Source organism: Labrus mixtus, chromosome 13, assembly GCF_963584025.1.
Source record: "Labrus mixtus chromosome 13, fLabMix1.1, whole genome shotgun sequence".
Taxonomy (NCBI): domain Eukaryota; kingdom Metazoa; phylum Chordata; class Actinopteri; order Labriformes; family Labridae; genus Labrus; species Labrus mixtus.
In genome coordinates this window covers 27362856-27379072 of record NC_083624.1, presented here as the reverse complement: position 1 = coordinate 27379072, position 16217 = coordinate 27362856, and the positions used below count along the sequence as shown (strand labels likewise).

Here is a 16217-nt window from a genome sequence, read left to right as displayed (position 1 = left end):
AACCTCGGAGGCAATTCCTGGTTCACTGTGTTGGACCAGGGAAAAGCATATCATCAGGGCTTCATGAACGAGAAAAGCAGAGCCTGCACAGCATTCATCACACCGTGGGGACTCCATGAGTGGGTTAGAATCCCATTCGGCCTGACAAACGCACCGGCTGCCTTTCAACGTTACATGGAAGGATGTTTGGGAGACCTGAGGGATGAAGTTTGTGTCCCTTACTTAGATGATGTGCTGGTGTTCAGTAGTGACTTTGAGCAGCACGTTCAAAACGTAAGGCAAGTTTTGCAGCGACAAAAACAGTGTGGCATCAAGTTAAGACCAAAGAAATGTGACTTTTTCAAAAGGGAGGTCTGTTATGTGGGTCGTGTGATCTCAGCAGAGGGATACAAGATGAACCCAAAGGAAGTAGAAGCCGTTCAAGTCTTGAGACATGAGACACCAACCACTGTTCGAGAGGTGAGAAAGTTGATGGGTTTCCTCAGTTACTATAGACCCTATATACCAGACTTCTCAAGGACTGCTAAACCCCTTTATGAGTTGTTAGCAAAGCCAAAATCTGAGCAAACGAGGGATCCAAGAACGAAAAAACAGAGCCGTCAGTCTGCTCAGCTTGCTCCATCTCATCCAGTCAAGTGGACAGAGATCCATCAAGACATTCTGAACAAACTAGTAACACAACTAACAAACCCACCTATCATGGCGTATCCAGACTTGGAAAAGCCCTTTGTACTTCATGTTGATGCTTCAGAAGAAGGCCTGGGTGCGGTTTTGTATCAGCGGCAAGATAGCACACTCAGAGTCATAGCATATGGATCCAGGACACTGACAGCAGCAGAGAGGAACTACAAGTTACACTCTGGCAAACTTGAGTTCTTGGCACTGAAATGGGCTGTAACAGAGCGATTCAGAGATTATCTGTTTCATGCACCTCATTTTACTGTGTACAGCGACAATAATCCTTTGACATATGTAACAAAACAGCAAAACTCAACGCGTCAGGACACCGCTGGGTGGCAGAGTTAGCGGATTATAGGTTCACACTCAAGTACAGACCTGGAACAGCTAATAGAGATGCAGATTTTCTATCGCGCAGACCCAAGGCTATTGAACAAATAATAAGAGAATGCACAGAGGAATGCCAGCAGGAAGTCCTGGGGTCCATCAGCAACGCTTTGGAGATTGCAGAAAGAGGTGAAATCAACTGGATCTCAGCTGTCACCTGTAACCCTGATGCACTACCTGCAGATAGTTGTATCTCTAACCCCATTCAACCTCTTGCAACAGAAGATATCAGATCCAGCCAAAATGCAGATCCAGCTATAAGTAGAGTTTTGGTCCTGAAAAGAACTCATGTCCATCTGCAGCATAGACACAAGCTAGGTGAAACTGACGTCGTCAGACAGCTTCTCAGGGAGTGGCCCCGTCTACAGATAGATCATGATGGCGTCCTAAGGAGAGAAACTGCTTCCAGAAACCAACTGGTTGTCCCGGAGTCACTAAAGCCTTTGATCTTCAAACACCTGCATGTGGAGATGGGACACTTGGGAGCAGATCGAATGGTGGCTCTTGCAAGAGAACGCTTTTTCTGGCCTAAGATGAGGGAAGAGATAGAACATCATGTCACAAAAGTGTGTTGCTGTGTGAAAAGAAAAAAACCTAACCGAGTAATCAGGACACCTATCAAGAGCATTGAGACTTCTGCACCCTTTGAGATGATCTCAATTGATTATCTACATCTGGAGAAAAGCAGAGGAGGTGACGAATATATACTTGTGGTTGTAGACCATTTCACTAAATATGCTCAGGCATATGCAACCAAAGATAAGTCAGGGAAGACTGCAGCCAGGAAATTATTTGATGACTTCATCACACGCTTTGGATTTCCGTCAAGAATACATCATGACCAAGGGAAGGAGTTTGAAAATAACCTCTTCCACAAGCTCCAGAGCTACTGTGGGATCCATCACTCGCGCACCTCACCTTATCACCCTCAGGCCAATCCTGCAGAACGCTTTAATAGGACGCTGCTGGGTATGTTACGCACACTGGCAGAGACTGAAAAGTCGAACTGGAAAGAACATCTTTCTAAAGTTGTCCATGCTTACAACTCGACTGTGCACGAGGCCACAGGTTTTTCACCCTTCTACCTTCTTTTCAGCCGTGAGCCGACTCTGCCTGTTGACTTAATGTTTCCAAAAAAAGAGGAACAGGTAAACAAGTCCCATGCTGGATATGCTGAAAAGTGGAGAGAAGCCATGCAGGAAGCCCACTCTATTGCCATGAGAAACATGAAAAAGTCTGCAAAGAGAGGACAAAGAAACTACAATCAGCGCATATGGAGTTCCACCCTGCAACCAGGAGACAACGTGCTGGTAAGAAACCTCACCCCCAGAGGAGGGCCAGGAAAACTACGTAGTTACTGGGAGGACATGATATATGTTGTCAGAGAGAGAAAGGGCTCTGATAGCCCAGTATATGGAGTTGAACCATCACAGGGAGAAGGAAGAAAACGAGTTTTACATCGCAACTTACTCCTACCGTGCCCCTACCTGGTTGAAAAGACAACTGTCAACACTCCGGTTCTACAGGACAAACAACATACAAATAGAGCAAAAAGAATGACAAGAACAAATCAGAAATCCAAATGTGAGACCTACCCGACAGATACAGACAGCTCAAGTGAGGATGAGTATCATGTGTGGACAGCGGTGAGACAGACAGGTCCTCCCCTGAATGCAGAAGCGGAAGAATTTCATCCAGGGATTGAGGTACAGAAAGAGAAACCTGTAGATGCACTCATCGTGGGAGAAAATTCGGAAGAAGAGCAAGAACAGGAGAGACACTGTACAGAGAATGTTGCAGAAGCTACTGCCGTCGAGTCAGAGTCCGAGGAAGAACAAAGAGACGCTGATCGAGAGAGAGGGAGACCAGCAAGAGTGAGACAACCAAGACGCATCTACACATATGACCAGCTTCGACAGCCCACAACAGAGTTGCTGAAAACCTGCAGTGTTGATGTGGGAAGATCTCCAAGAATCAGCCATGACTCTTCCTCCAGATCAATGTTCATGTATCCTTTTTTATGCTAAAAAGTTAGCATAACAGAGAGAATGAATAAAACAGAAAATGTTCATGTTAAAGATAGACAATGTTATTGCTAGTGTTCTATGATATTTACAGTTGGTGGTGAGATTGTAGGAGTTTCAAAACTATGAAGAGACAGGTTAACTGAGCACTTATTATAAAAATAATAGGCACAGAAATAGGTTATTAACTGAGCATCTTGAGTAGTGACGATAGAGTACAGTCACAAGTAAGCCTAAAATAGGAATGTATTAGAAAAGTAAAATGCATGGCATATGAAAAAAAATGTGTAGAAACATAAAGTGGGGTGTTCATGGTAATTTCCTTGTCCCTTTGTGAAGATTGGGGGGCCCACCAATCCTTCTATGGACTACTCACCCTTCAGTACTAATGGACTTTGAACACTTAGTCTTGTACAGTATTATTGCCATGGGACTGAATGAAGATGAAGAACAACGAGAGAAACGTTGTAGCCTTGCCCTGTAAAGTGTAACCTTTGAAAACTTACATTCCATACACAAAATCTGTAAAATGTTCTCTTTGAAAATTTATTTGATAGTTTTGCATAAATGCAAAAGAAAATGTAGGCAACATTTTTTTTTTAGTGGGGGAGGGTGTTGCGACCTAGAAATATTTGTATGCAATTCAATTTGACAGAAGAAAGCACACCACACTATAAGTTAGAAAGTACTTTATATAATATTATTTTACATTTGTTTAACTTGTTAATTAAAAAAACATACAGGTACTGTAATTTTATGTTAGTTTACACAGAAATTAAAAAGTTGTTATTAACTCCTTTAATTTTAGGTTTGATATATGACGTCATCGGCCTGCGTGCAGAGGTGACGTATATAGTCGGGGTCGGGGTCAAGGAAGAATGCGCATGTATGCCGTTTTTGTTGTGAGGACCCGATGCTTCTTAAGAGAGATGATCATAAAAAAAATACAGCACCGGGAAGAATAAAGTTGCCAAACGGAAGACAGAGTCCTGGTCTTTTCATGGGTGCAACATTAACTGAACAAAAGTTAGTCCTACTTTCTGCTGTGCTGTGTCTTAGCCAGTTAGCCAGATTCGCTATTCAGCTAACAGGCTCAAAGCCAATAGGAGACCCGTGCGCCATCACATGATGGGCTAAATGCAACGGCAACATTTGGACTGATGTTGCTTTGTTTAAATAAATTCTGTTATAAAGAGAGCAGTTGTTTGTGATTACTGGTGTATTTGCATTGTGATATAAGCTGGGTGCGAGGGCTTTGTGTATGGATTTCACACCTTCAATTTATCAAATATAATCATTAATAATATTATTAATTAAGTAACTAATTTGAGACTGATTTTATAACCACTGGTAATTATGCATCATTGTTGACGAGACATCACATTCTGTTTATTATCTGTTGTAAGCTGCTGCATTGTTTTATTGTAATGAACTGCTGTGTTCCACTATGTGTGTAATGCTGTGCTAGTTTACCTTCAGTCAACGGCTTTCACAAACAAAAAACAGCAGTACCCGCCGTTGAATCAAAGTCCGGCCACTGGCTTTCTGTTGTTTAAGTAACAGTTACTGAACTCAGCTCAGAGAGCTCAAACTATTTCAAAAATGCAGCCACATGGCTTCCTTTGTTGTCCACCATTTTGTCACCATGTGACGAAGCCACATGGTGCATTGTCTTTCTCCACCATCTTGTTTTCTCTCTCTTTCTCTCTCATCCACACACACACACACACACACACACACACACACAACTAAACTTTTACACCTCATTCACAAGTTTTGCTTGATAATGTTTGTTTGCTTAGATTAGTTTGTAATAGTTATTTGTTTGATTAAGTTCATTGATTTTGGATTGATGTTGCTTTGTTTAAATGAATTCTGTTATAATTTAAGAGAGCAGTTGTTTGTGATTACTGGTGTATTTGCATTGTGATATAAGCTGGGTGCGAGGGCTTTGTGTACGGCTTTCACGCCTTCAATTTATTAAATATAGTTATTAATTATTAATAATATTATTAATTAAGTAACTAATTTGAGACTGATTTTAGTGATATTTTGGTTATATTTCTCTGATTCCAGGGTGGTGCCCCAAGAGTTGATTAAACATAGTTTAATGATATTGTTATTTATATTGTTAATAATTAAATATAATTATTAAATAATATAACCAAAGTTGACTTGATAAAACCCCAACACACATGAGAGCTTTAAGTTCAATACATGTCAAACACGGCTGTCACTTCTAGCCGGTTTCCTTACCAGAAGAAAATCTTGGAGAGAAGATTAGCTGAAGCCGACGGATTATCCTTCCCCTCCCTCCGCAGAGTCTCCATGCCTCCCTAAAACCGTTAATGAAACCTGGAGACTTTCTTTGCAGGCTTGTGGCAAAGGAAGGTCGATAAAAGCTCAGAGAAGGAAGGAGAGAATAGAGAAGCAACTGTTAATTCCAACGTCAGTAAATATTACACCTACCAGACATGCTGGAGAGGATTACCACGCACAGCTGGTTTGGCTGTCAGGTGAACCCGGCGCTGCGTAGCCCCGCCCACCAAGCGATGATTGGCTTACAGGAGTCTCCATCACTTCCTAAACTACTTTGTGTCATAAAGTCATGAACTGTAGCCTTTTCCACTCAAATCAATCGGTACTTAAACAAAAACCTATATCTTTTTCTTATCAATGAATCAATTATTTTCTTTGTGACACTTTGAAATGTTTCAGATAGTGTTTCACAAGTAGCCTATCACATATGTAGAATACAGAATTATACTGTATGGAAGGATTCAACATTTTTTTAAAACATTTACCTGTAAGAATCACTTAAATGTATAATCAATTGTGTCTCTTTTTAAATGTAAAAAAGGTTATAAAAGTTTGACTGCTAGGTTTTACTTGACCATTTTCCTTATTTTTCTGTCCTTCATATTTGTAAAGATAAACATGTTTAATTTAAAAAAAACAATAATAATTTATTTTATTTAACTGCAGCAAAGCCTACAATCTACTGATGCAGGTTTGACTAATTATGCATACACCTTGCTTTCTGACTTTTTTCAACTTTTAGAGACTAAATTAATGATTTTGGTTATCACATGAGTAACTGTTAATTATATTTTTATTGTTTTACTTTTAAATTCAAATCAGGGATATTTAGTATACAGCTCCTCTTCTTTTTTTTACTTCCTACCTTATGTCTCGCCTTTATTGTATCACAAAAGAGGGGGTGTTCTCAAATAGAAGGAAAAAAAGCTTCATTACAGTCCTGTATGCAAGTTATTTGTACACATTTTATATATTTATTTGTTATGAACTTTACGCATCTTTCCACCAGTTTTTCAACGAGACCCTCAAGCTAATCTTTACACCTGATTCAGCTCAGATTCTATCCTGTCTTTCAATAAATCGTCTTGATTTCTGTCAAAGTTACCTGTTTTCCTTTACCTACCTTAAATAAAATATATTTTCATAATTTCTGAGATCAGTAAAAAAAAAAAGGATTAGAAACCACAACATACATTTTCACATATGAGCTGGCAATGATTAGTCATTTGCTAAATATCTTGCACAGCAATAGATGAACCAGTAGCTGGACCTTGCCACATTGCCTCTTGTTTTTAGGATTATTTATTATTCTTTTTTATGTTAATATGAAACTCGGCCTTATTATGTGACCAAAACGTAGAGCAATTCCTACTCTTCTTCCCCAAATGTAATGACTAACTGCCAACTCATGCTTCCTCCTGACACATGTGTCCATCCCTCACCACTGGAGACCAGGAGAGATATCTGTAAATCATCTCATTGAAACACATGTTCACAGTGTAATTTACCTGCCTGGAGCGAATGTCTTCTTGAATCTTCTAGATAAACTACATACATATCCTAAATCTCCAAATGTCAGTCCGTCAGATACTGGCTTTTCTCAGCGGCCTGGCTGGTCTGGGTGCAACAATTGCTGCCACAGTGTCCAATGAATGGAGGGCCACGAGCCGGGCATCCTCAGTCATCACAGCCACCTGGGTGCTCCAGGGTCTGTGGAACAACTGTGCGGGAAATGCAATCGGAGCGCTTCACTGCAGACCTCATCACACTATACTTCAGCTGGAAGGTAAGCACAGAGAGCCAGAGTTCAAAGCAACCGCATTCAGGATCTGGATGTCACATTTTTATCTTACACCTTTCATGGCAGCCTTTGCACTAACATTTAGCAAGGTAAAGTATTATTCAGTGTAGGTGCCAGAGTGTAACATGAATATTCTTCACAACAAAAACAAAGGCATCACATGTGATGTATAAGAGCTACACTGCAGCCGATTGTCTGAATTGGCAGATACATTTGGTTCATACATTATGGAAGAAGGTAGCAACACCTGGACATTGTTTCTCATTATGTAACTTGTCACTTTTGTGAAGTGTCTTACTAATAAAGTCGTTTTTGATGATAATCTTGAAATATATAATTGAAATGAAATAGAATATTTTGGGTGATAACTTTCACAAAGATATCCTTATATGTTGTTCATCATTGATTATCTATAGAGGATAGTGTTTCAGTATTTCGTTAAAACGTCTGATTATCCTTTAAATTGACTCAGTCTTCAAACCTATAATCTTTGTTTTCTTCCAATGTTTTCTTTTTTATCAAACTGATTTAAGTTATACCTGTTCTGTAGATCACATTAAATCATTATCTTTGACTATTATTGCCACTTAGATATGACAAATAATGTTTTTTTGGTTTTTGTTTTTTAATTCAAATGTTCCTTTAAGGCTGACAAAAGGGAAAGAAATCATTTATCCTGAAGATTATGGCTCACGTGTTAACTTGAACTGGCAAATGTTTAATCCTTTGCTGGAAATGTCAAACTGAGTGTTTGAAGGACAGAAAATGTAACAAAAAAGACGAAAGGGGACATAAAGGAAGAAAATAATAGTCAACCTTCACTCAATTCATAGCCTTTAAAATGGTATACTAGTTGGTATTTACACCATTTAATGTATTTGTCCATAGGTTGGCTAGATACATCTCTTGGGTTGTCTTGATTTTTCTAATTGTCTGACATGAGAAAATTTTACAGGGCAAAATGTCCACCCTTGCTTTAATCTTTAATGTCATAACTTATGTCACCGCTGGTCCTTCAGTTCCCATCTCAGTCATTTTGAGTCATAGTGACGTGTACTGTGTGAGTGGGTGGAAGACTTTTTGATAGTACACTGGCCACCTGTTGATGTTTAAGGCCAAACTCCTCCCTGCAGTATATAAGAATCCACAAAACATTAACAATCAATCACAGCCTATCCATTGAACTTACTAGTGCAGAGCCTAAGCTTCACTAACCAGCGTCCATTCATCAGTTTTAGGTCAGCTCTCACCAACTGGTTTGGTCATCACCTCTCTGGAGTATGAGCAGCATGATTCAGGAGATTTTTGCCTTTATATTAACAATCTCCGGTTGGGTGCTCGTTTGCTCCACCTTGCCGACAGACTACTGGAAGGTATCTTCCAATGATGGAAGCGTCATCACAACAGCTTCCTTCTGGTCCAATCTTTGGAAGACCTGTGTCACTGATTCAACAGGAGTCTCCAACTGCAAAGACTTTCCCTCCATGCTGGCACTGGATGGTCAGCTTTTTTCCTCCCTCATAAATGGATCCTTGGCTTTTCTGCCTTTCCCTGTTTTTTTGCTTTTATTTTTTTTAAACAGTTTGGTCAACATATTTTGTGTTGTTTGCTTTTCAGTTACTGCTCAATGTGAAGACCAGTGCTGATTCATCCACAGTTTTTAAATCTTTACCTCGGGTCCTTTTCTCTCTGAAATGTGCTTGGAATATTTAAAGAGAATCTCATTGTTTTCTGATGAGAAATAGATATCCTAGAATGGCAATTCTTCGAGCAAGAACTCACTTACATCCAAATACTGTCAATGGTTAGCCTTTGTTCTCAGACCTTGAAAGCACCATAATGGTGATTTACTGGGACCCTCGGGCTGTTTCCTCAACAGCTGACTCATTTCATTGCTTGACTTTGTCAGTTAATATTTCCCTCCAAATCACCTTTAATTGTTAAGTTATATACCAATATGGTCTCCACATGACCACTAAGTCCCTGAAAACAATTAGCTTAACACCTGACAAATTGTGTTGCTTGCCTTTATGTGTTAAATTTGGTCACAAGGTCAATAACTCATTGACCTTGTGGTATGCGGAGGGGTTAACGTACAAGGTAAGCACAGAATGGAGCCTTTTAAACATGAGAGGACAACAGTCTTTTCAGTGCCCACAAGTTGAATTTAATTTTATGTTTGCAGGCTACATCCAAGCATGCAGGGGGTTGACGATTGGAGCCATCTGTCTTGGTTTTTTTGGTTCCATATTCGCCCTCGTCGGGATGAAATGCACCAAAATCGGCGGAACAGATAACAGCAAAGCCAGAGTTGCCTGCTTCGCTGGAGTGAATTTTATTCTTAGTGGTCAGTACAGTTGATTGTTCATCTAATTATTCATGATGTGCTTTTATTGGATTTAATCATTTTGTTCTTGTTCTTCTTAGGCCTGTGCTCACTGTCAGCGTACTCCCTCTACGCACACAGGATTACATCAGAATTTTTCGACCCGATGTTTGTGGCTCAAAAGTAAGAACCATGTGGCTGTTGGGCAGGACTCCTTTAATCTAACTCAACCACTGAATCCACATTTGTTGTCTGTGTCTGAAGGTATGAGCTAGGAACTGCTCTGTTTATCGGCTGGGGAGGTTCTGTCCTCTGTATCCTCGGAGGCGTCATACTTTGCTTCTCCATCGCAGATTCTTTCTCAAAAAGGTTTCGTATGAGTAACATATAAGTTGAGAAAATGTCAACCTGACATATGAATCAACAATATTTGAGGATGAATCTATTTTCTGTCTTTTTACAGGCACGGTCATGCCAAAAATATCTACAAAGGGGCTGCCTCTCACTCTCATATCTCCTCCTACCCAAGAGGGCAGGCAAGGTCTATAAACCAGAGGCCGCCTCCAGACTACAGCAACTCCTCCAGGATCCAGCACTTTGATAAGAATGCATATGTTTGAGGGATGTGAATACAAATACTTTCAGAAGCAGCCACTTTTTAGTCTTTTGAGATATAGCCTTAAACATACAAGAGACACTATGTAGAAAATGTATTTCAGCATCAGAATCTTTGGGAATTCATAATATGTGTACAGAAGGAAAGATTCCGGTATTGGGCAGTTTGCATATTTCCTGAACATTGGATGTTATCACTTATGTGTGTTTCATAGTCAGCAAGTTTGAGAAGTCGGGTTCTAAATGGGCCTCTTCTCCATTTTTGCACCATTTTCTATCTATTCTTAAATGTCAGAATCTAATGTTTTCTACGTTTTTTTCTTATTTTGGTTGAATTTTAGTAACCTGCACATGCTGTAAATCGGTAATGATAATGTTTAAATATGTGCCAAACAGGTTTTCTTGTTGTCTATGACATAACCATTAACTATAATTTCTAACAAGCAAACTTGAAGGAGCTTGAAACAGAACTTTATTTGCCACTGTCTTTGTACATAGTCCAATTTGTTATACAGTAAATGATCTTTTTATTTAAAAAAAACACATGAATAAAACATATTAGAATAAACAAAATGAAGATTCAGCTTACTTTTTGTGTCTTTTGGTTGTTGAACAAGAAGTTTATATGGTATATGCTCTTCAGATCAAAGCAGGACCGACGTGGGCAACAGCTTTACTTTTTGTGTTATCCTCTCTTAAGACAGAAAGACATTTCACTGTATTGGTATACTTTATCCTCATATGTTAGTGAGAAGAAAGAAACACATTATAAGACCTCTCACAAGTCTATATTGCTGCTACACAGTAGTGGACACAAAAGGGATGAAATTGTTGCTCCCTCGACCTGGCCTAGGGGTGCCAGGGAGGAGTGTATCTTTACCCTGCAGTGGTCTGTCTGTATGTAAATAAATAAGTTTAGCTGTGTTCAGCTCGGCTGCAGGATTTATTCTGCAGATATTGCCTCTTTAGGGTATTATGCTCCTCACAAGCGCTATGCGCCCTCTAGCGACCTGGTTTGGTATTGCAATAACATTGTAACTAGCTCAGTGCACTGGAATCTGGCTTTGAATAGCTATTTGAGATACATAAACATAAAAAAATATATTGGGCTCTCTTTTTAACTCATTTAACTTGTTATTTTAGCAATGAACTGTATTTTCACTATAATTAACTTTTACAATGTCCCAATGGCTTTGAACCTATATTTATGCAATTATTTAAATATTGAGATCCATTTTTAACCTTTTAATAACCTTTGTTTTTTAGCTTAAGACAAAACACATTTTTCAACCCTTTACCTAACCCCCAAAAAGCTAACAAGAGGTTGATCAATGGGAAAGTTTACAGTAAACATTTCACACAAATACCCAATAACATCTACACTTATGGTGCATGGTAAAGGCTCACTGTTATGAGTTGTGTAATGGCCCAAGCCATTTGGGCATTTGACCCATTTAACCTGAACAATGTTTGGTGATCAGAAGAGTTAAGCGACCCTGACAGTGAGGCAATCCAATCGAAAATCTGATGTTAAGCCATATTCTTCATGGCACTGTTGAGTCTTGCTTTTCTTTTTGGTCATAAACCTGTATCAGATCCAGGAACCTTTACCAGGGGGGGAACAGGACTGGGTAGATAATTATCAGATGAAATAAAGCTTATCTTGCCTTTGAATGGTTGATTGCTGCAGCCAGTAGTGCCAGTCAGCAGCAGAAGGACAAATCATGTCAAGCAGGTCCACGAAGCATCTAAGCAGGTTAGCCAGTTGGATTACCCCAAACTGTAGGGGTCACCAAAAGATTCAGAAAACATGGAGTTCTGTAGTCTACCATGTGCTTGGAGCCCCTCTTGATTAAGTGAAGGTTAGATAGTTAAGATGTGATAGATACAGTTGCACAATGTGATTTTGCATCACGACTTGTTGAGCGTTAAAGTCGGACCAGAGTCTAGAAGCACTTATTATGGCTCTCCCACTGATGGCTACTTATTTTCTGATGCAGGAAACCTCTTTCCTACCAACTCACCTAGGAAACTTCTTGGGACCATCTGGTGAAAGGGTAGCTAGAGGAGATCTCAAGTCATCAGCACACTCCAGAAAGTTTACAGTAAACATTTCAGACAATTGCACAGAGCCCTCATCAACACCAAAGGCACATGGCACAGACACACCATCATCCTGTCTTGAAATGACTCAGTCGCCTACTTACCACTGATTTTTGCCCTTCAAAACTGCTAAGTGGATACCTCCTATATTCATTTAGTGAGTTAAGAAATGAGTAAACGATTGATCCAAATATTTGGCTTTCTGGTTTCATCTCTGGGATGGCTGTTTGTGCTGTGCACCATGGCCATGGATTTTTGGAGGATCACACAAAGAGGAGGACAAGGAGGCTCCTTCATCATTAAAGTGGCCTGGTACTGGTCCAACCTGTGGAAAGACTGTTTCACTGATTCCACAGCTGTGACAAACTGTAGAGACTTCCCTGTTCTCTGGAGCGTCACCGGTAAGTGCTTTTCATGTTGTTTACCGTATCGGTAACAATGTTTCCAATAGCGTATGTCTTTTACTCAGGATGAATAAGAAATTAAGTCCTGTAACTCAACAGGTTATATTGTACAATATGTCCACTAAGAGAAGAAATAATCTTGGTGAAATAAATCAAATGTTAGATTTTAAAGCTTTCAAATCACTTTTGATGATTCAACTTATAGCAAAATGATAAGATGAGAATAACATCTGGTTTGATAATTATTTTAATGCTTGACAATCTTACGTAATTATGTAAATTATGTGACTTGGTCTATACAAAGAGAACCTTTACAGATCCTGAACACAAGTGTTAGATACTGACCCTGAACATGAACACCCTGGCTGAACATAAAGGCTACTTCGAATCACATTAACCAGGAAGTATAAGCTTTATCTTCAGTATAATGGGTATGGGTAAAATGCATGTTCAGGTTTTTGAACTCTGAATGAACAAAAAACAAGAAGGTACAGTATGTGGATCAAAGCAAAGATATGATGAACGCTCTAAGTGACATTGAGTTCACATACAGTAAGCTTCACCTCTTTACAAAAAAAGCCATGGTTGACGCAATAAATCTAGCTTCTTTTTAAAAGAGAATTTGTTGCAACGTTGTCTGAAGACCATTATTTCAACTTACAGTTGTATTTTGTATTTTTGGGTTGCTTCCCATAATTTTAAAGCACACTAAATGTTTGTCACCTCTGCCTCAGGATTCACATTATTTGTTTGTCTGTCTCAAAGAACTTTTTTCTAGAGTATACTTTCTTATTATTTTAACCTGAACTCTTTCTTTCTGATTCTCACAGCTTATGTACAAGGAGTGCGAGGATTGCTAATGTGCGGGTTAACTCTTGGATTCTTTGGTGTGGTCCTTTGCTTCATTGGGATGGACTGCACTTACATTGGTGGAGCTGATCAAACCAAGGACAAGCTGCTTTTTGCAGGAGCAGTGTTTCATGTTGCTGGAGGTCCGTTGCAAAAACAAGTTTGTGTCCATAAATGACAGAAATGTTTTGCCCTCAGTGTTTAATATTATCAACATTACCTGTGTGCAGGTGTGTCAGATATTTCTGCCTACTGCTTATACATCAACAGGATCGCCAGAACAACCTTTGCTGCCAATGTAGGGCCAGGAGTCTTACGGTACATTTGTTTGCACTTATGTACACATCTAGAATTTAAATAAATGTGCTAATACCAAATGTAACACAACCTCATTTGTATTCATTTAACATGTTGAATGTATGTACTTTATAATCTACATTTTATTCATTATAGGTATGACCTAGGAACTCCAATATTTCTAGGATTGGTGGGTTGTTTTCTTATCATTTTAGGTGCAGTGTTTTACGTTGTGACGGTCTTCAGAGTAATCTGCCCTAAAAGGTATTTGAATTCACCCAGCTTTCCCATTTTTTCCTTGCTGAGTTCTTACCCAAGTACTGAATTAATTTTGACACTGTTTCGGTCTTATACAGTCAAGTGGTATATGCCTACGGGGGGGGCACATACATGGACCTTCGCTCCAAAGGAAGAACCCTCTATAGTGGATACTACAAACCCTCAGGGCAGTATGCAGCTTACGTGGGCTCAGGAAGAAGCAGCAGCTCCAAGATCTCGAGGCTCTCTCAGACAACACCAACACGGGTCTCAGAGAGAGATGCGTTTGTGTAGTAACTTCAATTTATTTCCATTTCATAAAGTTCTTTTTTTATTCAGATTCTTAAATCAGATGAAAGTGACAAATGTATGTCAACAAATCTCATACTGTAGATACAGAGGAACATTCATCCTTCACATTTTGTATTTTTTTAATGCTCTTGTCACATGTAATGTTGATTAAAAAAATGAATCATCTGTGATACATATAAATGTCTTTTGTTTACCCATAATTTTGCTAAATGCTGGGATTTAATCCAAATGATTAATTACAGTGAATGTCAATGGGATATCAATGAATTCTTATTTTAATAAAGCCTTTGTACCTATAATGGATTTGATTGTCAATATTTTCTTTAACAAATAAAGTTTATAGCCTAATCTTCTAGCCCCCTGTGGACAAAACAGTTCCTTTCAACTCTTTGCAGGTTTTGATTTGTACATGTTTAGTGTTCTTTAACAAAAAATCTCATCCTATTTTCTTTAATCAGTCAAATGGATCTCTTAACAAGAATCTAGCCTGTGAAAAAATGTTAAAGGTCCCATATTATGCTTTTTCTGGTTTTATATGCTCTTTAGTGTGTTTTCCAAGTATCCTGTGCATGTTTAGGCACATCTATGTGCAAATATTTAAAGTCCACGGAAACGCAGCTTCTCCTACGTCCTCCTGTTAGCTGTAGCATTAGCCGCATGTAACGCTCGGTTCTAGCCCCCCTCGATAAAAATGTGTCAGTCCGACGTCATTGTCAGTGTGAGATCACTGATCTAAGCCCATTGGCTCATTGTGGCAAGCCCAGCAGCTCATGTTGAAATTTCCGAGAAGCGTGCTGAGCAACTGACCAATAACGACAGAGCGGATCGGCAGACCAATCAGAGCAGACTTGGCCTACGTGGGGTCTAACAGTGTGGGCTCAACAGAGTGTAGCTGACGGACTCAGAGCAGAGAGGGAGCAAGGAGGAGCAGTACATGAAAACAGACACTTTTTTAGAACTTTATCTATTGTGAACGTACAAAAGTAGGTACATAGATTAAATATACGAACCCCAAAAAGGGCAAAATATGGGCTCTTTAAATAAGGCTGTATTTGCAACGTGTGGTTAAGCTCTTTGTCTGACACCTACCCTGCGGCAGCAGTTTCAGGCATTACAAATCACTGTATGGAAACAATGAATCTTTCACCTGATGGCATTGTCTGCTGTCAGTATCTTAACTAAAACAACTCTCCCTGATATTCAACATTTTCATGGCAAATTGGGTAAGAGTCTATTTTTTTATAGGTCTATATAAAGACAATTTAACCCCCTAAAGCCATAAAGTAACATCAGGTTCATTAAATACCAGTGCCTATCTGTCTTGTTTGCCACTATTTAAAAGTTTTATAGAAAAAGGAATTAATTAACTTTTTACCCTCCCGTTATGTTTTCAAAGTTAAAAAAATCCGGATTTGTTTTTTTTCGATATGACACTTCTTCTGCTGTCCTTAATTAGTTTTATCAACGAACAAATAAAAGATGGTTAATTGTATGTATTTGCAACCTCCCCCCCACCCCCCTGCATGTTTATATCACAGAGATATAGTTCGGGTGAATTTGACCCAGCAATGAAAGTGGAGGCTAAAAGAGGTCAGAAGTGTCAAATTTACTATTTCTTTCTTTGCAAATGTCATTATGACTTTGACGGGAATCTTTTATTTTCCAGCGGGAAAACTCTGCCCACAAAGCTGGGAAGGGGCGAAACTTATAAAAGGGTCCCTGCATGAGAATCCTACCAACATTACACTCTGTGTAAAGAAGCCTATACTCACTGTCAGAGTTTGACAAAATGAGCAACAAGAAAGTAATGACAGTCCTGGAGGCTCTGGATCAAATCACAGCAA

At 39.2% G+C, this 16217-nt stretch overlaps 2 protein-coding genes across 3 annotated transcripts; both read left to right on the top strand.

Annotated features, from left to right (window-relative positions):
• Positions 1-6742: 6742 nt before the first annotated feature.
• LOC132987466 (claudin-10-like) lies at positions 6743-10691 on the top strand. Of its 2 annotated transcripts, none has more exons than XM_061054555.1 (5): positions 6743-7194; positions 9395-9556; positions 9637-9718; positions 9800-9904; positions 9999-10691. In XM_061054555.1, the coding sequence occupies exons 1-5, from the start codon at positions 6981-6983 to the stop codon at positions 10153-10155; spliced, it is 720 nt and encodes a 239-aa protein (XP_060910538.1). In that variant the 5' UTR covers positions 6743-6980; the 3' UTR covers positions 10156-10691. The 2 variants fall into 2 exon arrangements, with proteins under 2 accessions (XP_060910538.1, XP_060910537.1); XM_061054554.1 differs by lacking the exon at positions 6743-7194 and adding an exon at positions 7317-8709.
• A 1623-nt stretch (positions 10692-12314) lies between these two features.
• On the top strand, positions 12315-14676 carry LOC132987465 (claudin-10-like). The gene is made up of 5 exons (XM_061054553.1): positions 12315-12654; positions 13488-13649; positions 13737-13824; positions 13960-14067; positions 14160-14676. The coding sequence occupies exons 1-5, from the start codon at positions 12423-12425 to the stop codon at positions 14353-14355; spliced, it is 786 nt and encodes a 261-aa protein (XP_060910536.1). The 5' UTR covers positions 12315-12422; the 3' UTR covers positions 14356-14676.
• Positions 14677-16217: the final 1541 nt, after the last annotated feature.